Genomic DNA, 22,302 nt, shown 5'->3' with positions numbered 1-22,302 from the left:
TATTTTGTCTCAGGATTCGCTCGATTTGTGATTCTCCACCGGCGGTCTCCTGGTGGTCCGTATGAAAATAAAGACCCCGTCCTCGCGGGCAGTCCACGACTGACATTTCGTGTCATCGTCGTTAAACTGAGGGGACCTTAAGTACGTTCTTCCAGTGTGAAGTAAACATTTCAGAATTTAAACTGTTGTAGAGGGAGGTGTATGAAAAACACCACCCCATATTGAGAAGTTTATTAATTACAACTACCACAACCAGTTTAGTGTGGAGCGGCAGCGGAGTTTGTTGCTGTTGACAACTGTGTATCGAAGACGCCAAGTGGTCACGTGATAAGGAAAAACAAACGCGCGGCACTTTGTAAAGAGTTTTAACGTGAGGATAAATGAAGGTAATTTTGTCATGTAAGCTACGACAGCCTTCAAAGTGTAAAATGAGGATGCTTGTATATGAGAAGTGATGCGATTCAGTGCTCTGTATAATAGCCGCTTGAAAAATGCAAAGTAGCGGCGGAAACTCGGATCCAGTAAGACCCCGTTTAAACTATGTCAGATCTCGTGGTGAAGCAAAACAAGTGCGCAAAGTTCACATCAGAAAGGTCGCTTACAGAGTTGGATACAGCTGGAACAAAGGTGGAAGACTCAAGGAACTGAGAATAAGGTGCTGAGACTATTCCTTGACCCATTGTTATAATGTTACTGTCTTCCTGAAAATTAAGTCTCCATTCTTTTAACTTCTGCAGGCACCTTGCAAGAAAGTTTCTGAAGATATGGATACAGAACACCTTTGGCCGAGTTCTTCCTCATGAAGCAAAGTGACGTGTTTCATTTATTTTGGAAATTGAAAGCATTTTCAAGTTTACCACCTGGTTGCCTTCGTTTTCCTACCTGCTCACTAATTCCAATGTTTTCCAGGTTGCATTATAACAGAATGGTACTGAGAAGAACCTTTGAAGGATGGAGAGATGAGTGGTGGTCATCCAGGAGGGAGTGGAGTCTGAACATGCGAGCAGACTGTCACTACAGGTCATTACAGTACATTATAGGACATTATGAAGGACTTTTATAGTTGAATAACCAAAGTCTGTTCATGTATTCATGCTGCTTTTATTTCAGGTATTACCTGTGCAACTGGACTCTCCACAGCTGGCGAATGTTTGTGTGTTTGCAGAGAGAAAAGAAGATGCAACAGCAAAAGGCTCAGTCATTTGGTGTGACTTTTACCATTCAAGCGTAATGTTGGTTTGGGGAATTTTTTTTTTTTTGTCAGATTTCATAATTCACTGACGTGTCATCACCCACTTTGTTTCTATCATCAGCTGACAAGCAGCGGATGCGTCTGGTGTTGGACAGATGGGAGGTTTTCACAGAGATGAGAAGACTGAAGAGCAGAATGCTGGAATCAGCTCTTGAGCAGTACAGGCTCTCAGCTATGCAGTAAGATTTTTGTGTTATCAAACGAAAACTTCTAGCATTATGATTTTTACCATAATATTGGTTTTACCTTTGTTTTTGTTTTGCAGCTCAGTGTGGAGCTTGTGGCAAACTAGATTACAGCACCGTCGAGACCTTCACATTTTGGAGGATCAAGCACAGAAACAGAGGGCGCTAACCTTAAAGACAAGGGTAAGGGCATGATCGAACACCTCTGTGAATCACATGTTAATATTATTATCAATAGTAATAATAAAAATAACAATATCTTTTTTTCAATACTGCACCTTTCAAAACAAAGTGACAAACTACAAAATGTTTAAGAAGAATTAAAAGTGAAACAACATAAATTGTAGGAACACTGACAGTAGAAGAAGTTCAAAGGCAGTAGATAAAGACAAATCTTATCTTTATAAAGATAAAGACAATTAAATTATAAACATGTAAATTAAAAGCAATTATGAAAAATTTAAATAAATAAAAAATTATCACCAAGAAAAAATGATGAAGGACAACATTCACTTCAAAGCAGAGGCACAGTAAAAACTTGCTCATCAAAGTATGTCTTTAAGAGAGATTTATGGTGACGATAGATGATAGTAAGCTCGGCAGTCTGATCTACTCAGTTAGGCTGTTCCAATCTGTCAAACTAATTAGATAAAGATGACCCAAGGAAATACAAAAAATAATAACAATAATATATTGATAATTTCATCTGTTATTATTGAATTTTAAATTAACTGTGATTAATCACATTCTTTAGAAAGCTGAGTTCAATTTTAACAGCCACACCTCGGCCTGATTCAAGCCAGACCTGTTGAATCAAGAAATAATGGAAATGGAACCTGTCAGATGAGGTCAAGTAGATTCACGTCATACCGCCATCTCTCTTTGGAAGGTTTGAGTCCCGTTACATCTGGCATAAAACTCACACAGTATTTCATAAAAGAAACATTACACCAGCAGTCAAACATGGTGGTGACTCTGTGATGGACCATGAATTCTGCTCTCTACCAGAAAATCCTGAATGAGAATGTCCAGCCATCAGTTCGTGCTCTGAAATTCAGACGCACTTGGGCTATGCAGCAGAACAATGATCCAATCACACCAGTGCGACTGAATTAAAATAATTCTGCAAAGAAGAGTTGGCCAAGATTCCTCTACAGGGATGTGAAAGACTCATTATAAGTTATTGCAAACACCTGATTTTAGTTCTCGTTGTCAGGGGTGGCACAAACAGTCATTAGGTTTAGGGGGCAATTGCTTTATCGCACAGGGCCTTGTAGGTTTGGATTATTTTTATCCTTGATAAATGATATCATTACTTAAAACTGCATTTCATATGAACCTCAGTTATTTTTATCTAATATTAACATTTGATCTGAAACATTTAAGTGAGATAAATGTGCAAAAATAAATCAGGAATGGGAAAATAGCTCAGTTATACTATAATCCTGTGAAAACTAACTCTTACTGAGTCTAAGTCCTAAGCAGCATAAAATACGACTGAATTGAAATGCTTATCTAAGCTGAGGTGGTTGTCAACTTACATTATGCCCATGGACGACATGCTCCCAGGTTAAAATGTATAAAGAAAACCAAAGAGTAGTGAACCTTGAGGTACATTACTCCTGTGTGTTCTCTCTGGTGATGAGTCACCTGATATATTTTGTATTGAAGGCTTGGCTTCAGTGGAAAGAGATGCACACGGCTGCTTCTTGCCAGAAAGAGAAAGAATCCAGAGCTGCATTTCATTTTATCTCCAGATTGAAAAGAAGAGCTTTGCATCAGTGGATAAGATATGTGTCGTATCGCCACACCAAGAAAGAAACACAAGGTCATTATAAAATACCCACGCAGCTTTCTTGAAGCATCATTATTTTGCTATCTCTTAACACATTTTTATTTGTTTGTTTCGCCTTCAGCTTTGGCTCAGCGTGCCTGCTCTCGCCTCCTGGTGAGGAAGTGTTGGAGTAAATGGAGAAATGCTCTCGATCGCAAACACAGTGAAGAGACCCGTTTGCAAGCAGCAGCCAGTTTGGCCACGCAGAGCATCCAGTGCAGAGCACTGGTGCGTTGGAGAGCTTGTATCCTGATCCACCTGTAGAATGGATAAAACTTGGATAAACTAGTTTTTCTAATCAGTCTTTCTAAATCAGTTTTAAGTTATTAGCACTGTTGTTTGATTCTTGAGCTCTTCAGTAGATGTGGCATTGTGCAGAGAAGAGACTGAAAGAAAGAATGCAGCAAATCAACACTACCAACATCATTTAATGGTAATAAATAAATAAAATAAAGGACCCACACATAAGCAAAGATCGGCACGATCAATTCATGTATTCATCTCAGCGCATTCTCATTGCAGCGTGCTGGATTGCGAGGGTTGTCTCTTAATGTTGTGTTGAACAAAACATATCGACTGAACAACCGTATGGCTATCCAACATTGTCAGCAAATGGTAACTGATCTTCACACTGCAGATAGTCAGCGTTACTCTCATTGAAGGTTTCAAAGCATCTGAAATGCTTTCTTTTCTTTCTTTTTTTTTTTTTGTAGATGAATCGTAAGTACTGGAAACTATGGCAGGATCGTGTGGAGGAAGCTGAAAACCGGAGTTTTAAACCCCTCATAGAGATGGCCCTGAGTAACTACAGGTGCTCTTACATACATTTCCCAATCCACAGGGTTATATTCACAGTTCTTTTGTTGTAATACCCGTGCTACAAATGGAATTTGGTTCTCGTTGCAGCACTTCACTGCTTAGAAGACATTTTCACCACTGGAGAGAGAAACTTGCTGAGCAGAGATACATGCAGGTATTTTCAAATACAACTCAAGACAGCAGAGATACAGATGCTTTTACATTACAACACAATCAACTTGTTATGTTTTGGTTTTTTGTTTATTTTTTTACAGGAACTGGAGCGTCGTGCAGACTTTTGGTTTGTAGACCGTATGCTACCTCAGTGTTTCCTGTCTTGGGTTGAGTTTACGCTCCACAGCAGAATGCTTCAACAGAGAAGACTCAAAGCTGAAGCTTATAATCAGTGAGTCATCACCTTTCTCCTCTTCAGTTATGCAACTCTTCCCATGAAAATAAAATAACAATATACCTTTTTAAATTTGGCTGCTTTCCCCTTTAAGGTTCTTTTTTTTTTGGCTTCTCTGGGCCACTTTCAGTGTGGATGCTGTTTTTAGACCCTCTATTTTTAGATCACTGGTCCCATTCTGAGTGGTGGGATGCACGCATACAGATTCACCACAGTCTTTAAACAGAAAGCAGACATCATCTTCTGTGCCAAATTGACCCCAATTTTATTGAGGATCATTTTTGCTCATGGGAGCTGGTCTCTGGCTGTAACTCAAGGACAAAAAGGTAGTTTTTTTATGGAACTGTCTGTGGTATCCAAGCCCTGAGGCACCACAATCAGGAGTCATTTCCCAGACAGTCAGAGTATCAGATTGACTTTATTTAGGCATCTGAGGGAGAACATTCAGTTTGCACTATCTAGACTTTGGTTTGTACTGGTTTGTGTGTAGGCTTTGTAGTTCTCAACCTTAGCAGGTGGATGAATATGTCCAAATGATCTGTCTGTCCACTGTGTTGTCAGGCGGCGCCAGTGCGCCTGGGTGTTTTACACCTGGTGGGGGAAGTCGGAGAAGCTCAAGGAAGAGATGCTTTCTGAGCGGATGGTACGTCAACTGCAGATGAAAACTTTGTTGTGGTGCACCGCACTGGTGATAAATAACATTTACGTTTTTCCAGGCAGTTCTTCATGACAAGAGATGCCAGAAGCAGAGAGCCTGGACGCGATGGAGGCAGCGCACACAAGAGCGGATCAAAGAGGTGGAGAAACAGGAGGCTTCGCGTAGTCTGTATCGTCGCACACTTCTACACAGGATGATGATGCAGTGGAAGGAAAACAGCACTGAGCTACGAGACAGGTGAAGCTCAAGAAGACGTTTTGGTGAAGTTGTTGAATCATTTGGGCTTGAGCTAAATGTGCTGTCGGCTAATAGAATCGTTTATTTGTTTTACTTCAGGAGAAACAGAGAGCAGCAGGCCTGCCATCAGGGTGATTTGCGCTGCTTAAGAAAGGCTGTAGAAAAATGGAAAAAGGTGATTATTTTACATTTTTGTTGAGTCTAGTCTGCACTCCATCTGTTACTTTAGTCATTGTGCAGTAAGGAATCAGTGCCTTTGGCTTAAGATTTGAAAAAGACTGAAAGAATTTGCTTTTTGATGTGGAAATGTGTATCTTATAAATTCTGCTCAGCATCTCTGACAGCATGAGACTGCCTAAATGAGACCAAAGCTTTGGAGTGCAATTATAAAAGCTGATAGTTTTTTCTTTCCTGCTTTGATTTTTATTATAATCATGTGTAATGTATCCGTTTCCTTTTTTCTCTGTGTGTGTCAGTTTGTTCAGGTCCAGAGAGCAAAGAAAAGCAGGCTGGAGGAGGTTCAGAGTTGGCATGAAGTTAAACTTCTAAAACACTCCTTTGTGGCCTGGGAGGTACACATCTTATATCAGTTAAAACCACATAATTTTATTTGTTTAGGGTCATGAAAACAATGTTGAAGTCTATGCATTGTGGCCTGGTGTATTCACAGAAACACCACCTGCAGATGTCTCAGATCTATGACCATGCAGAGGAGCTTCACAAGCAGCACACTCAGTGTTTTCTCAGGTAATAAAGACAAATACTGTGTTTCATTCTAAAATCAGAATTTCATTTCTTCTGTTTATAAAATCCTAAGTGTTTGTTAGGATCTTAAGTTTCAGTCATGTCTCTCCAGAGTGGCACTTACTGAGTGGAGGGAAAATGCAGAGCAGCGAGCAGTGATCCGGCTCGCAGAGCAACAAGCACAGAATCACTTCGATCACTCCCTTCAGCTTAAGGTTACAAAGCGATCTGATGCATACATGTTCAAAATCATCAGGCGTCTTCATATTTTCAACACCGATTGCTTTCTTTTCACTAAATCTTTCAAGGTGTTTCATGCGTGGAGAGAAGCAACAACACTTGCGGTGTCAAAGCGCTTCCAGCAGAGGGAAGCACTAAGCAGGGCTCAGCAGTCTATAAATGAAGGTAATGATTGCCTTGTGATTGCCACCTACCTGTAACCATTAAGAGCAGTGGTAAGTAAAGAATAATTTTGATATTCCAGCATGTCTTTCTTAGTCTTAGAGTTGTTTGGCTGTCATGGAAAGATACCGCCTAGACAAATGCAGCAGTTACCTTAGCAGTTGTCAAAGATTTTGCACCTGTTAAGTAACTGTTGCATCAGAACTGTGTTGTCTGGTTACCAGGTGTATCCATATTGTTGTAAACTTTTTAATGATTTCTGTGTTTAGTGCGGTTGCTGCAATTTTTCAGACGATGGAGGAATCGGACCAGGGAGGCTCGGAGGGAGAGGATAATCATGGAAAAAGCCAGGAGACACCATAAGACCAAACTCCTTTCTAATGCGCTGAAAGCTTGGAAAGAGCATCACTACCAGCACCAGAAGAATAAGGTTCTAACTTCTTTTATCCCTGAATGCATATACATCTATACTGACATCAAGCTGTAATCTAACTTGTTTAAAACTGTGATTTTGTAGGTGATGAAACGACAGGGACTGTTATTGCTGAGATTAAAAATGTACCAGATGTACTTTGAGCAGTGGAAAACAAAGGTTTGTTGATTTTCCTTTTTTTGTGGTCTGAACAGACTGATTGATCAAAAGAAGCGAATATCTACCATTTGTTTCTATTTTGCTTTTACTGCTAATCATTTCTGTTAGGAAAAGGAGTTATGGGAAAACAGCAAAGTCAGACTTTAAATCAGTAGATTTGATTCAAATCAATATTTGGTGTGAACAGTCTTTACTTTTAAAATGGCATCAGTTCCCCTTACTTCATTTGCTCCCAGGTTTTTATGGCACTTTGAAGGTTGGTTTATTTTTGGCCATCTGAAGACCTTTCTTCTATGGATTTAGGCTGTCTCTGTGTATTCTGACTGTGCGATTTTGAGATCTGTCTGTGTGTTTATTGTCGTCATGCTGCAAATGTGGCATTTCTAATGAATGAGTATTGATTGGTTTTGATTGAGAGCAGTTAAACAGGCTTTGGTTTTTCTTTCTGCTAACAGCTGCAGCACAGACAGCGAGAGGCGAAGCAAACGGAGAGAGCACTCTGGCACTGGTCCCTCACACTTCAGGCCAAGGTAAATAACCTGCCTCCACATTCTTTTCTCTCTACACCACCAAATGCATTGCAGAAATGGTGCTCACAGGGTCTAACAAGCCCTCTTGATACTTTCTGGACCTGATGCAGGTGTTGTATGGGTGGAGGATTTGGGTCACAGAGCAGCGGAGAAAGCAAGAACATGCAGCCAGAGCTGCACTGGTCTACAGAGACCAGCTGCTGAGGGAGGGGGTGACATGCATCCTCACATATGCCGCTCACATGAATGATCTCACAACAAACCTAACACAACACAGTCAACTACAAGTAGGTTATTGTGCATTACTTGTGATTTCTAGACCTAAGATTTCAGTGCCTCACCTCTCTGCTTGTGTCCTGCAGAGATCACAACACCTCCAGAGAGTTGTTAAACGTTGTGCTGCACGGTGGAAGCAGCGGGCACTGTGCAAACCCCAAAGAGAGCAAGAGACGAGAGGGCAGCCAGCAAAAAAGAGTGTGAGCTTCTGTCTGAGCAGTGTTTCATCTTCTGACTCAACAAAGCAGGAAGCTGCAGATGGATTGCATAGCAAGCTGTGAGTGTGTACTTCACTCTGACAAGCCGTGAAACTGTTCCACACATGCAGTTTGACTTTTTTTTAGGCTGCGTACCCAAACATCGCAGCCTTTAGCCCCATAAAGGGAAGAGAAGTTATCAGTAAAAGAAACATTGCTTCATGTTTTTCGATGGTAAAATCGTTTTCCAATGCTGTATGTGGTAATACATGAAAATAAAAACAGAAGACAAGCATCTGAATATCGTTTGAACTATAATATGCTTACTTAAATTGAAGCATTGTGTTAGAAGTCAGTGTAGGAATCACTGATTAAACCTTTTTCTTTTCTGTTTACTCAAGTACCCAGCCACAATCTGCCGTCACCAACATTAAAGCCGCTCCAAACTCATCTGAGTCCAGTCGTCCCACACAGAAAAACCATCCAGCGTCAAACTGCCGCCATGCTGATGAAGTGTTTGTTGCCTCTCCACATCAGTGCAGTGTCATGTCAACTGTGCCACCTTCTGAATCTCTAATGTCCAACATGGACTTTTTTCAGCACCCCCAAAACCAAGAACCTCTTTTACCTCCTTCTGCTTTCATGACTACTGGGACACAGAATAAAGTAAGATAAGATACACCTGTTTGACATATCAGCAACTATTTGTTGCTGTATTAGGTAACTCAATTTGGGTTAAACTTTTTTTTTCTTTTTAAGTTCAAATCAAGTCTTGGAGACACTTCAGTTGAGCCTTTTCCCCAGTTTGTCACTTCTTTAGATCCCAACTCATCTGCATATCCAGGTATAGACCCTGCTCTTTTTTCTAGAGTATGTTTTCAATATTTATAAAAAAATAAAAAAAAAAACTTATTAAATCACCAAACCCAAAACAACTGTTTTGCTGCTTTTTCAAGAAACACGTCTGAGTGCATCTGGTGGAGAAACTGAGGTTCCTAATGCTGAAAATGCAACAAGTGATTCAACGTCAGCTCTGATGAGCGAGCTTCTTAGGATTCAACAGGACATGAAGAGTTTCCAGCTGGACAGAAAGCAGCTCCGGTAGAAATCTGTTTTTCCATTTTTCTTTTCTTTGCAATATGTGATGTGAAAATAGCACCGGTGTTTTATTCACCCAGGGCATGGCGAAAGCTGAAAGGGGTGTTACAGAGTTGGCTGCAGACCAGTGGAAAGGATGAAGTGATGGAAAAAAATGCTATCTGTCAAGAGTTGAAGGACGTAAGGACACAAGATACTTTTGTCACTGTTTATGTTGAACATAAACTTACATTGTTTGCTGTTACGCTATCTTGATTTAATCATCACAGCCCAAAATTTGGTGCCTTTCACATTTAGGTTCACATAAATATTAAGCTTAGTACCCCAGTCACACAAGTGTAAAGACTAATTTTACACTTGCGTTCCCTAGCGAACGGTGGTTGCTAGGGAACCACCAAAAGTGCATATTCCTCAACTAGTTGAGCCAGGAACCACTCACCAACCTGTTTTGGAGTTGCCAAGCCGTCTCTACGTCTGTGTGAGTGAAGCTTTAGAGATTATTAATGAAGTGAACTGCCTTTTGTTGAAAAAAGCATTTTTGTTAGGTAATTCCTCGACCAGTTCTAAAGTAAGATATTTTAAATTCCTGACATTTCAGATATTATGCAATTATTGAATCTACAAAGTGTATAAGCACTTATAACAACAGATATCTTACGCAACAAGTAAGCATGATAAGGTAGGAAAACAGATTCAGATATGACATACATTACCTTTTCATTTTTTAACTATCTTTTATAAATCTAAGGGTTCACATTTCTTTCCTTATGGAAAGGAAGAAGGGACTTTGCAATGTGTGCATGTGCAGTCTTAATCATGATGCTAGTTACCCGAAGCAACTCCTGAAGTATCTCTTCCTGATGGCTCAGATTTTCCATGCATTCTTCTACAGCGTCATTTGACCTATAAATCTCTGTCTGTGGAGGAAAAGAAACTGAGCTTAGAGGGTGGTGCATTCAATTAAATTATTAAATTATTGTTCATGGTACTGACTGTGTCACTCCTGGTGATTTTTCATTTGACAGTTGGAGGAGCTCATCGACAGGCTGTCTACTAAGCTAGAAAAACAGAAACCGGTGATGTTGCTGCACGCAGAGAGAATCCAGCATTTGCAGACTATCCTCCGGAGTTTAGGACTTCATGCTCCTCATCAAAAAACAGAAGAGTCAGAAACTCAAAACTCTGCATTGCCAACGTGACAGGAATAATGGAGAGCGTGACGGGTTCACTTGCTGATTGTTTGAACTGTTGTTCACTTGCCAGCATCACATTTTTTAAAAATAGTCTGATCTTAGAACTGACGCATATGCATATGCATATTTAACTACTCTGTGCTTATGTCTTTGCTGCCCTCAGCTGGTGGGGACCAATTTGAATGGTTCTTATTAATTATCGTGTAAAATGTCTTCGGCATTCCCAAAACATAAACGTCAAGTGCCTTAAAGGCACACTCAGCTCTATAGCTGTAAATCCAGCAAAACATTGGATAGGGGTCGTCCTTGTTGCAGATGGTGCAAAATATTTTCCATATGTGTGCAAAGAGTGATTTTACTGTTTTCGGAGGAGGTGGCCTTACGCAATAGGTCTGTAATTACCCTGTTTGTAGCAGTGCTTCTAGTACTTTGGAAAATCACTGAACTAAAATCACAGATTTTAGTTTAACAGAGAGGACAGCGGTCCGTTTGTAGAGTTATTATATCTTTGATCAAGAGCAAGTCAAAATGCAAGGATTTTATCCCATTTTACTCTTTTCCATCTTTGTGTGCTCTGTAAGTGGTAAGTGTTGTTACTGAACTAGGTGATTATTATTGTTTCTTGAAATATTTTATGTTCTTCAGCCTCGTATTGTTGAAGTGTTTCTGGTTCCTGTTACCATCTGTTTGGAGCATTTGCTTTTCAGGACATTAATAAAACTGAGTTTTATAATATGAATATTGTAGAGTCTTTTGAATTTACTGAAAGTTGGAAGGACCGTATGCATTCTTATGGCTGTTATTTTTTTCTTTAACCATTTGAACTGCTTACTTCATGGCAGCTAAGAAGATGCGATGGTGCACAGTGTCAGATCCTGAACAGAGGAAGTGTGCAGAACTAGCTAAAGCTCTGGCAGCAGTGGTGTCACCAGCCACTCTGGCAGCTTTTGCCAGACTTTCATGCATACGAGCATCTAGCACAACTGACTGCATCAATAGGATCAAGGTGAGCAAGTCTACAATGCAATACACAATAAAAAGGTGTTTTAATCCAGCTTGGAGCAAATTATTTAAAGTTGCTTGCATATCAGTAACAAGGGCGATGTGCAGAGCTGTAGTAAAGCTGATTCACCTTACCATGAAGATATGAAAAAGAGCTGTTAAAGCTAGGATAAGAACCGAGGTGATGATTAGTGAGCAGCAGTATGGCTTCAATGTTGAGAAATAGCACAACAGATGTCATGTGTGCTTTAAGAGTGTTGATGGAAAAGTATGGAAAGATGGAAGGAGTTGCACTTGTCTTTATGGAGATAACATATGATAAGGCGCCAAGAGAAGAACTGCGATACTGCACGAGGAAGTGCCAGAGAACTATGTGTGGATGGTGGACGACATGTATGAGGACAGTGGTGAGATATGTGATTGGAGTGACTCCTGTGTTCATGGTGGGGTTGGGTTTGACTTTTAGCCCCCTGTTTGCACTGGTGGTAAGACAGGCACATGAAAATGAGGTAAATGAGAATTTACCAAATGCAAATGAAAGTCATGAGAAGCAAGACAGAATATGTGTGCAGGACTATAAGAGAGAGAGAAGTGTAATAGTGAAGTTGCAAGGAGAACTACACTAATGAAATTAAGCTGTAAAATAAATGGATTACAAAATGCAATGACTACATCCAGACTGTAGTGGAGTAAAATTAGAAAGCACCATAACATGAAGGACACAGTAAAGCGCAAGTACATTACCCAAAAGTTGATTCTGTTCATCTGGACGTAGCGTTTTCAGTGGGAGAAACGTTTCGTCACTCATCCAAGTGACTTTTTTAGTCTCAGCTGACAGCAGGTTTCCCCAATCTTATAAACAGTACATTGCACATCCCTTCTTTTTGGGATAACCGTGTATTAGCATTGTATTGATTGAATTTGCTGAGATGTAAAATTAACTATTTAAAACTCTTTTTCTGAATTGTTTGTTTCAGGCTAATCGTGCTGACATTGTGACTTTAGATGCAGGAGAAATTTACTCGGCTGTCAAGCAGTTTGACCTTGTAGTCATTGCTAAGGAGATCTACAGTGATGGTAGGTTTAAGCTCACTTTTCTGAGATGTATCTTCAGCACTGATCTAAAAAGGGGGTTATTGAAAAATACGTTTCTCTAACTTAACCCCATTCAGAATGAGCTTGGAGCTTAGAATGAGCATAACCATGCAAAATAGTACCATCACACTGTTCTGACTTTAACACCCTCAGAGTACAGGAGTGGTTTTAAATTTGGCGCTTTTTAATAACCTTTTTTTCATATTTTTGAGCAATGCAAGAGCTAGCTTCATGGAAAAAATGAAGGTAAATAATGAATAATAATTCACAAGAGAAAACTTGTCAATCTTTCATGGCTGTGCAGGAAGAGTGACTAGTTACAACATGCTGTAGCATCTGAAAGGTCGCCTTTTTACCTAAATTTTGACTAATCTTCTAGCCATATTTCCTCATGCATATAATCATTTTCTAGCATAGTTTATATATTTAACACTTTCCAAATTGCCAGTTAAATATGAAATTATGTTTACTGAAGGAGTTAAGATCTTGCTAATGCTAAAGGAGCTGCATCTTGAGATTTCAGTTTTAGATTGTGACACCTGGAGTGGACATTCTGAACTTCAAAAAAAAAAAAAAAACAAGAAAAACTAGAACCTGTTAAAAAGCACCCAGTCTTGACTCTTAAAAAAGGAATCTTTTTGTATAGCTTCAATAAGTCAGGTGGCAAAATTTTTAGATTTGGTTGATACTGATATGAAAAGACCCACATGTCTGTTTACATATTTATCTACAGGAGGCTGTATTCTGTCTGTGGCTGTGGTGAGAAACAGCAGTTTGGACATACGATCCCTGCAGGGCCACAGGAGCTGCCACAGCGGAGTTCGATGGACAGCTGGATGGAGTCTCCCACTCGGCTTCCTGCTGTCCCGAAACTACCTGAGCTGGGCAAAGGAGCATCCGCTTAGTCAGGGTAATTGGACTGTAATCAACTGTCAGGTGCTTTTTTCCATAAATGTGTTTTCATTTCTGATCTGGGTTTTCAGTCCCCCTCCCTGACTTGTTTTTTCTCCTCCTCTGACAGATGTCAGCACTTTTTTCAGTGCCAGCTGTATTCCTGGGGCTGGTGCGATGGCACTTCCTCTGTGCATTTTGTGCCAGGGCCAGAAGTCTTACATACGCCAGAAGAATTACCACTGCGAAACATCCCACAGCGAGCCCTTCTACAACAACCAGGGAGCTCTCAGGTCAGGCTTTACAAAAGGTCAACCAGTTAAAACATCAGGAAACTGTTTTTACTTCCTGTTTTGCTCTGTTACAGATGTCTCAGGAGGGGGATAGGGGATGTTGCATTTGTGGACCATTTAGCACTTGAAACTATTGAAGGTAAGCATTTTTTTATATTGTATTGAAATAAAAATATATATGGGGATATCCCAAAACCAGCGAAAATGTTTTGAAAATGGCATTTACATAAAGGGGTCTATTAATATCATATTTATAAAAAAAATGTTAAGTTCCTAAAAACATGGCAAACTGACTTTTGGTTGTTATTAAACAATAAAACTAAAGATGGCATTACAGTCTGACTGAACAGAGTCTTTCTGATGACAGTGGGTGATATAGTTGTTCAGTGCTAACCACAATAGCACCTCACAGCCTGTGTGTGTTTCCTCTGGTACCCCGGCTTCCTTCAATGGTCCATATTCATGCTAGGGTAACTGCTGAGCCTAATCAGCTAATGCATGTGAGATAACGTGCTTAAAAGAAAGGTGCTAAGCTGCACACAACCTTGGGACTGAGCCAATTATCAAATTTTTGTTTTGATTTTCATGATCAAACTTCTGTATTACTTTGTATTGCTGCTATGTTTCAGCCATAAATAAACTTTTCTGATCTTTGTGCTACAAACTGCTTTCACCATAAACTGAGAGGGGTTTGTTCCTTTATTTTACACATAGTCATCAGGACTAACAGGTTTTAAAAGATAATGATTGCACAGAAAACCAAAATATAGAATATAATATGTTGTTCATCAAAATGTCCTTCAATTTATTTTCTTAACTGCTTATTATTCAGGGTCGCTGAAAGGCTGGAGCCTAATCCAGCTGTCACTGAGCAAGTTTTGGGGATGCTCTGATCTGATAGCCAACAAAATCTGGTCCTCTTCAAGCTCACTCAAATCCTTATGCTTGCCCAGTTTTCCTGCTTCTAATCCGTCAACGTTCAGGACAAAATGTTCTCTTGGCACCTAAATATATCCCACATATTAATAGGTGCCAAGGTAAAGAAACAGTCAGCGTTATTCACTTCACCTGCAGGGGGTATAATGTTATGCCTGATCGCTGTAAATATCCTCTTTAAATCAGTTCAACCACCAAACTGCAGAAAGTTGCACTGACCCTTAAGACTTGTTTACCTTTCAGTTTTTTATTTGTCTCTTTTGTCAGAGAGTGAGCGTGACGAGTTCAGGTTACTGTGTACTGATGGCACACAAGCTCCCCTCAGCCAGTACAGAAGCTGTAATCTGGGTCGTGGTCCAGGAGGGGGCATGGTCACCAGAGTCAATTTTCGCAAGGTTGTTCGCAAATTTCTAGCAACTGTGCAGGTAAATAGTTTGTTCAATTTCCATCTCTGTGCCTAAGGGTCATAGCTGTTACTGTACCCACTAACTGATTGTTCAAGCATTTTTTATTAAATTTGTTAGACGCTGTTTGGTCGGCAAGGAAGAGCGAGGCAGCGCTTCCAACTCTTCAGCTCCTCATCTTTTGGAGAAAACGATCTTCTCTTCAGAGATGTGACTGAGAAACTCGTTGTCCTGCAAGACGACATAGATGTCAGTCAGGTGCTGGGGCTGGATTATGTGGCGCTGCTCAAAGGACTTGGGCATGAAGGTGCTTGTTCTTGTATATGTACGGTTGTACATTTTTAAACTCAGAACGCACAGGCTTGGGTTTTACGGTGTCTTTGTGTTTGCAGGAAGCTCACTGGAGGACAGTGTCATTAGATGGTGCTGCATCAGCTACGCAGAGCAGAAGAAGTGTGAGCAGTGGGCGTTCAGTATAAAGTCTGACCCACTGGTGTGTGTCAGAGCTGTCTCAATGCGTGACTGTATCGAGAAAATTAAGGTAAGCCATCTAGACTGCAGATTATTGAGATGTTTATCAAACTCTCTATGACACTATACAAGCTAAAATGACGTGTGCCTTTACCGCAGAGGGATGAGGTGGACGCTGTCTCGCTGGATGCAACGCATTCGTTCATCGCAGGGAAGTGTGGTCTTGTCCCCGTTGTGACGGAATATTATGGTAGGACTGTTGCAGAATATAATAATGTAATGTAATTATGAAGGGTTTCTTAAGCCGCAGTCACAAAGTCCTAGACACCGGTTAGTGACCCACTGGCAACCCAAAATCCCTGCAGCTTCCAAGGACTGAAATGGAAATTTTTCTTGTGCTAAGTGGTTACCGGGGGTCTCTAGGCCTGTGTGGAATGGGTGGATTTGCGAGAGCATTTTACCAGAGATGAGCTCAGCCCAACTTTTACAGTTTGTGAAAAAGTATTTGTCCCCTTTGTGATTTTCTTTGTTTTTTGCATATTTGCCACACTTACATTTTCCCACGATCAAACAAATGTTAATATTAGATAAAGATAACTTGAGTAAATACAAGGGAAAGAATCCAGAACAACATTTAAAGAACTGCAGGCCTCACTTGCATTTGTTAAAGTAAATGTTCATGATTCAACAATAAGAAAGAGATGGGGCAAAAATGGAATCCACGGAAGATCCAAGGTGAAACCCACTGTTGACCAAAGAGAACAAAAAGGCTTGACTCATTTTTGCTAATAAAAATATATTGATGATTCTCAAGACTTCTGGAAAAACTTTTGAGAAAATATTCTTTCAACTGACGAGGGAAAAGTTGACCTTTTAAGAAAGTTTAAGAAGTCCAGTTACATCTGGTATAAAACTAACAGGTTTACATAAAAAGAACATAATACCCACAATGTGATGGTCTGGGGCCGCTTTGCTGCTTCAGGACTTGGATGACTTACCATAATTGATGGAACCATGAATTCTGTTCTGTACCAGAAAATCCCGAAGGAGAATGTCCGACTATCAGCTCATGCCCTGAAGCTCAAGCAAACACACTAGGACCTCTGAATGGCTCAAAATAACAGAAATGAAGGTTTAGATTGGCCTAACCAAAGTCTGGGTACTTTGGCATGGCCTCAAACATGACGTTTATGCTCAAACATCCTCTAGTGTAGCTGAATTAAAACAATTCTGCAGAGAAGTATGGGCCAAAAGTCCCCCACAGTGAGGTGAAAGACTCATTGCCAGTTATCGCAGATGTCTGATTGCAGTTCTTGCTGCCAAGAATGGCGCAAACAGTTCATAGGTTTAGGCAATTACTTTTTCACACAGGGCCACTTAGGATTGCATAGCATTTTTCCCTTGTAAAAAAACAAAACAAAAAGTCTCATCGGATTAATCAATAAAGCATGTGCTTTTCTGTGTCACTCTTGTGTTGTTGGGTTTTCACAGGAAAAAACTGCGTGCCTGCTGAAGGATCCACTCACTTGGAGACAGATGGTGAGATAAAGACAAAAAACAGCTGCAAAATCAGTCTACAATGATCTTATTTCTACATAGAAACCACGTCTGCTGCTCTGTTCAGTCTTTCCCTCAGTTGTGGGTTTAGCAGTCGCAAAGCGCTCCAGCAGGAACATATTCATCGGGAATCTCGGAGGCCGTCGCTCCTGCCACAGCAACACCTACAGCCCTGCAGGCTGGCTCCTGCCATACAGACACAGCTTAAGCCTGGCGAACAACAGCAGCTCCCCCTGTGATCCTGACAAAGGTAGTGTTTTCAGAAAAATTCATGGGAAATCCTGATTTACTAAACTTATTCACCACTAATCGGTGTTCATTCAAGTCCACTTCTTAGAAATATCTTGTTCATGTTTTCTGGACCTTTGCACTCCACGCTGGTGGATCCTTATCCTTTTAAATTAATCCAACGCTGCTTCGACCCTCACGTGACTGCAGTCTGCCACTTTGTGTTTTCCTAGTGTACAATGAGGTGTTTTGGAAAAGCTGTCTTCCTGGATCTGAGGGTAATCTTTGCAAGGTATGCATTGGAGGCACAGGGGAGACTGCAACCAAACGCTGCACCGAAAACCACAATGAGCGTTACTATGGAAATATGGGAGCTTTAAGGTATGTGTAGTAAAGTGTTAAGTCATGTTGTAAAGTCTATGTCCTGCGTCAAATATTATTAAATCTAGTCTTTCTAAGTTCTATTGTCCTCTTTTTGAGTATCTTCCGTCATCATAATGCACGTAAATCTGAATAAACTAATTTCGTTCGTCTCTATTGGTCATCTGTAGACACATACTAAAGTTGACAGGGATTTTTTTTTTTTTAAAAACAAAGCATTTTTGGAAATCAAGTGGTTCAAATGGGTTTTATTATCATTCTTCCGTCCAAAAATATTATAACAGAATTTCCACATGACCATGGCACAACACTAGAAAACATAACATCAGTGTGAGACAAGTGAAGAATATAAAGCCCCTCTGCTTTTTTCTCTTTCTCCTCATCGCCAAACCGCCTCAGCAGATGGTTGCCTCTCCCTGAGCCTGGTTCTCCCAGAGGTTTCTTACTGTTAAAAGAGAGTTTTTCCTTCCCACTGTCACCAAGTGATTGTTCGAAGTCAGATTCTTCGGGTTTCCTCTAATATTTTAGGGTCTCTAATATTTTCCTATACAGAGAAGGTTTTAGGCCATGACACTGTTGAAAATGATGACATTAAGCCAAAATAATATAGTTGTAAATGGGGTTTTTTTAGAACTCAAACATTTAATTCACATTAAGACTTAAAGTGAGGAACACTGCCGCTTTGATTGACAGGTGTGTCAGTCTGTTAGTTGTCGTAACGTTTGGTCGTGTTTGTGGTGTTGGAGTCTTCTGGAGCATTTTAATGTAAATTGCTGAAAAATAAGAAGGCTTCCAGTGAGTTTAGTTGTAGAAAACAATATCCCAGAAATCTGTGTTGCAGTTTGTTTAACTTAACTTAAATTAAAGTGGTGATGGCTATAATGATGAACTGAAGGCTTCAAAAAGGTAGTCAGCAAAACAGTAGGTAAAGTCACTGTGGCTGTATCCATCTTTTATATGCAGTCTATAACCTCTACTGCATATAGAAGCTTGTTTCCACTATATGAAAAAATGCCAGTTTGAGTCAGTAAGTCAAAATTTTTAGATGGCAATTTTTTTCTCTTTTTGAAGTTTGTTTCCAAATTCAGTAAAGGTGATAAAAGAAATTAGTGGTGGAAACAGAGTTAAATCATTTTACTAAACTGACCCTTCAACCCATTACTCATTGCTCAGGTGCTTAGTTGGAGATCGCAATGGGAAAAGCTACGGTGACGTGGCCTTTCTTGAGCAACACAGCCTTCACACAAACATCCTCGGTGAGATATTCAAAATCAAACCGGTGATGCGATCACTCACACTAACAGACTCTAACTTCACTTGACAAATGTCTACATCTCGTACATCCTGCAGGTCTGAACACCACTGGCTGGGCAGAGGGGTGGTCATCGTCAGACTTTGAGTTGCTGTGTGCTGACGGTCGCCGGGCCCCATTGTCAGACTGGGAGACTTGTAATCTGGGAGTCATCCCACCAAACACCGTCATGACACGGCCCGTGCTCACAGCACGAGTGTACAACTTCCTTATGAAGTCACAGGTCTGTTTAGGTTTTTTTTTTTAAACAATCTGTTTTTAAAATCTCCCCAGCAGCAAACTACTGCCAGTACATTACTTTACTACTCTGTGTGTTTTTTATAATCATTTGCTTTGACTTACCTCAGCTCTATTTCTTTATTATAAAAGTTTTGCAGAATGCTTTTTATCTTCCTGCTTTTATATTTGCTCAGTGAAGCGCTATGTTTTAATGGCATAGCATCAATTTTGCACCAATATGCAGCCCAAAGTTGAGTCGAGGACACAGGTGGATAATTATACCTCTAAATGTATTTATTACTTGTTTTTTGACCATATAGGAAGCTCTGGCAGTCAACTCAAACACAGAGTTCAAGCTCTTTGAGTCTCATCAATATGGAGAAAGTGATTTGCTGTTTAAAGATGCAACGCAATGCTTTGCCCACACAAGTCACATGGACTACCGCTCCATCCTCGGAGGGGAGTTCTACACCCACGCAGACACGGTCTTCAACTGCACGCACTCTGGTACGACAGCAGCCCGACAGAGTGGCCGATTGTTGCACAATTAAACTGTCACTAATGGGTCTGTTTGCTTTCCTTTCCAACAGATATATTGGAGTTTTGCATTCAAGATGTGTGCAGCATATTTTAATGGACCCACCAACAAGAACAACGCAACCTCTGTGCTTCAGTTGTTCCACTCTTCACACACATACTTGTTATGTCTGCAAACCATCACTTTTTATCATCATGTTCACAAAAAAACTCAATAGAATGTTAAAATGTTGGGTTTTTTTTTACTTTTTACTAAATTTAGATGCCATCTGAACTAAAAATGATGAGTGATGTGTAATCTTTGTGTTTTTCAAAGACACAAAAACTGCATTTAAGCATGACAGTAAATGCAAGAATTTATTGTCATACTGATTTTATCTTATGACATTCTCTCAGAAAAATGTCACACAAAGAACCTGTTATAATGCCCAGCACTGCAGTTATCTCTGTACTACATATGTTGTACTATAATTACCTCTTTTTTCAGATTTATTTTTAACACTGCTGATTTTGGGGGGGATGCAGAACTTCTTTGTTGTGTGCCTTTAACTTAACTTTGTTTGTTATGTTAAGAATTAATAAGTTTCAGTTTTTCTTCTGTCATTATGGTAAGCAAAGAAAGTCTAAAGAGCCTCTCCATGAGGCTGCACTGATGACAGAATGACATTGTAGTTTGTTTAAGTGTGTATCATTTGTATGCTTTCACCTTTAAAGCTGGTAAAATGATTTGTTTAGTATAAATTGTAATTTTGCAGACAGGTGAGACATCAAAGGATCACCTTGAACCCTTGTTCAAGGTGATCCTTTCCAGTGGTCGGCACATGTTCACTTCAAAGATAATACATTTTAATGTACACTACCAAACCTCATTTAATGTTTTTTCTTTATTTTCATGACTATTTACATTGTAGAGTCTCACTGAATGCATAAAAACTATGAATGAACACATATGTAGTAAACAAAAAAGTGTAAAATAACTCAAAACATGCTTTTTGAGTTATTTCACACTTTAAATCCCCAGCAATGTCACCAGAAGAGCACGTCCACACCTTCACAACTCCTCCTCCATGCTTAACGATGTGAACCATGCATGTAGAGACCATCCGTTCACCTTTTTTGCGTCGCACAAAGACAAACCAAAGGGGGGAACCAAAGATCTCAAATTGGGACTCATCAGACCAAAGCACAGTTTTCCACTGGTCCAGTTCTTGTGTTTCTTGTCCCAGGCAAATCTCTTCTGCTTGTTGCTTTTCCTTAGTTGTGGTTTCTTAGCAGCTATTTGACCATAAAGGCCTGATTTGTCTCATCTGAACAGTTGATGTAGAGATGTGTCTGCTACTGGAACTCTGTCTGCCATTTATCTGGACTCTAATCTGAGGTGGTGTTAACTTGTGATTTCTGATGCTGGTGACTCGGCTGAATTTATCCTCAGCAGCAGAGGTGAGTGGAGGAGTAGAGGGGAGTCTGTTACAATGTAACCACATCATTTGGTTTCACAAAGTGGCAAACATTATTCATATTTCACATATTCACCTATTTAGTGGCGATTGGAATAAAATCCATTGTGGATATAGCTTTTGGTGATAACGGCGTATAAAATCGATCCACCAGATGTCAGTATATTGCAGTCAATTGAATTCTGTTTTCTTCCTCCTAATTCAAGTGTATAATCCTAACTATGGTGTCTACTGTAGAGCAAACATGTTTTAGTCTTAAAACAAAACTAAAATTAGTTTTAGTTTTGAAATATTAATTTTATTGTATTATTGTTTTTTTTGTTTTTATCCTAATTCTTTCCTCTTCGTTGTCTTTGTGAACCACATTGAATTGCTTTTGTATGAAAGGTGCTATATAAATAACTAAATGACATTCCCTGACTTAGAATTTAATCAACTAAGAGAGATCAAAAACATTAGTAAACAGATTACTAGGCCATGTATCAAACGAAGGTATAATCATTGTTATTATTCCACCTTTGCTGTTGATGATGTGAGCAGTCAAAATATCTGTGGTACAAAGTACTCAGTGCAGCTGTTGATCTGAACATGCAAACCACACAACAAACTATTAACAGGAAGTGTTGCCGTGCTGCCAAACATGCAGCAGCACACACCTACTCTATAACGTGTGTGCTGTGGTCTGAGAGTTATTTGCTACAGTCAGAGGCACCTGCAGCAGCTTAAGAAGCACATAGCTAATGATCCAGTGAGGAAGCTGGTGTACCTGGAGAGAACCCATGCAAACGTCACACAAGGCCCCGGCCAGATGGTGGAATTGAACCCAGGACCTTTTGCCGTGAGGCAACAGTGCTAATTACTGTTTGAAGAAGCAAAGATTTCATCTTCTTATTCTTGAAAACTCAAAACAGCTTTTTTACCACAAAAGCTGTGCAAGGAAAAGCAGAGAAAACACAGCAAACACAGTATGCTACCAGATTAATTTTGATGGTGTTATACACTGAAGACCAAAAATAAGGTGCGTACTGTAGAGCAAATTACAAAAAGAATATAAAATGGAACTTTTAATCAGAAATGTAGAATAGAAAAACATTTCAGATAAAAGTTAAAAGAA

At 39.9% G+C, this 22,302-nt stretch overlaps 2 protein-coding genes across 4 annotated transcripts; both read left to right on the top strand.

Moving 5' to 3' along the window:
- Nucleotides 1-51: 51 nt before the first annotated feature.
- sfi1 (SFI1 centrin binding protein) lies at nt 52-11,140 on the top strand. 3 transcript variants are annotated; one of them, XM_085161178.1, is made up of 31 exons: nt 52-655; nt 738-809; nt 910-1,020; nt 1,111-1,205; nt 1,314-1,431; nt 1,518-1,620; nt 3,109-3,265; nt 3,354-3,515; nt 3,634-3,704; nt 3,794-3,886; nt 3,985-4,082; nt 4,178-4,244; nt 4,345-4,475; nt 5,040-5,121; nt 5,195-5,373; nt 5,473-5,548; nt 5,850-5,945; nt 6,044-6,120; nt 6,230-6,332; nt 6,426-6,522; nt 6,789-6,949; nt 7,037-7,111; nt 7,567-7,641; nt 7,752-7,928; nt 8,004-8,194; nt 8,516-8,780; nt 8,874-8,958; nt 9,071-9,215; nt 9,293-9,392; nt 9,583-9,690; nt 10,238-11,140. In XM_085161178.1, the coding sequence occupies exons 1-31, from the start codon at nt 492-494 to the stop codon at nt 10,409-10,411; spliced, it is 3,708 nt and encodes a 1,235-aa protein (XP_085017304.1). In that variant the 5' UTR covers nt 52-491; the 3' UTR covers nt 10,412-11,140. The 3 variants fall into 3 exon arrangements, with proteins under 3 accessions (XP_085017304.1, XP_085017306.1, XP_085017305.1); XM_085161180.1 differs by lacking the exon at nt 10,238-11,140 and adding an exon at nt 9,811-10,223; XM_085161179.1 differs by lacking the exon at nt 9,583-9,690 and having other exon boundaries at nt 55-655.
- sxph (saxiphilin) lies at nt 10,874-20,472 on the top strand. The gene is made up of 17 exons (XM_085161186.1): nt 10,874-10,988; nt 11,248-11,411; nt 12,385-12,484; nt 13,236-13,412; nt 13,524-13,686; nt 13,761-13,825; nt 14,890-15,047; nt 15,147-15,333; nt 15,419-15,567; nt 15,657-15,747; nt 16,989-17,036; nt 17,122-17,304; nt 17,516-17,663; nt 18,837-18,919; nt 19,014-19,198; nt 19,515-19,701; nt 19,785-20,472. The coding sequence occupies exons 1-17, from the start codon at nt 10,934-10,936 to the stop codon at nt 19,826-19,828; spliced, it is 2,187 nt and encodes a 728-aa protein (XP_085017312.1). The 5' UTR covers nt 10,874-10,933; the 3' UTR covers nt 19,829-20,472.
- Nucleotides 20,473-22,302: the final 1,830 nt, after the last annotated feature.

The sequence above is a fragment of the Neolamprologus multifasciatus genome, chromosome 5, assembly GCF_963576455.1.
Source record: "Neolamprologus multifasciatus chromosome 5, fNeoMul1.2, whole genome shotgun sequence".
Lineage (NCBI taxonomy): Eukaryota > Metazoa > Chordata > Actinopteri > Cichliformes > Cichlidae > Neolamprologus > Neolamprologus multifasciatus.
This window is presented reverse-complemented; position numbering and strand designations above follow the sequence as displayed.

Excerpts from the sequence above, each read along its gene's own strand:
- sxph (XM_085161186.1), top strand. The coding sequence starts at position 10,934 with ATGCAAGGATTTTATCCCATTTTACTCTTTTCCATCTTTGTGTGCTCT. Across the intron at positions 15,048-15,146 it reads AATTTCTAGCAACTGTGCAG|ACGCTGTTTGGTCGGCAAGG; the intron begins GTAAATAGTTTG and ends TAAATTTGTTAG. Across the intron at positions 15,334-15,418 it reads CAAAGGACTTGGGCATGAAG|GAAGCTCACTGGAGGACAGT; the intron begins GTGCTTGTTCTT and ends TTGTGTTTGCAG.
- sfi1 (XM_085161178.1), top strand. The coding sequence starts at position 492 with ATGCAAAGTAGCGGCGGAAACTCGGATCCAGTAAGACCCCGTTTAAAC. Across the intron at positions 656-737 it reads CTCAAGGAACTGAGAATAAG|GCACCTTGCAAGAAAGTTTC; the intron begins GTGCTGAGACTA and ends TAACTTCTGCAG. Across the intron at positions 8,959-9,070 it reads CAACTCATCTGCATATCCAG|AAACACGTCTGAGTGCATCT; the intron begins GTATAGACCCTG and ends TGCTTTTTCAAG.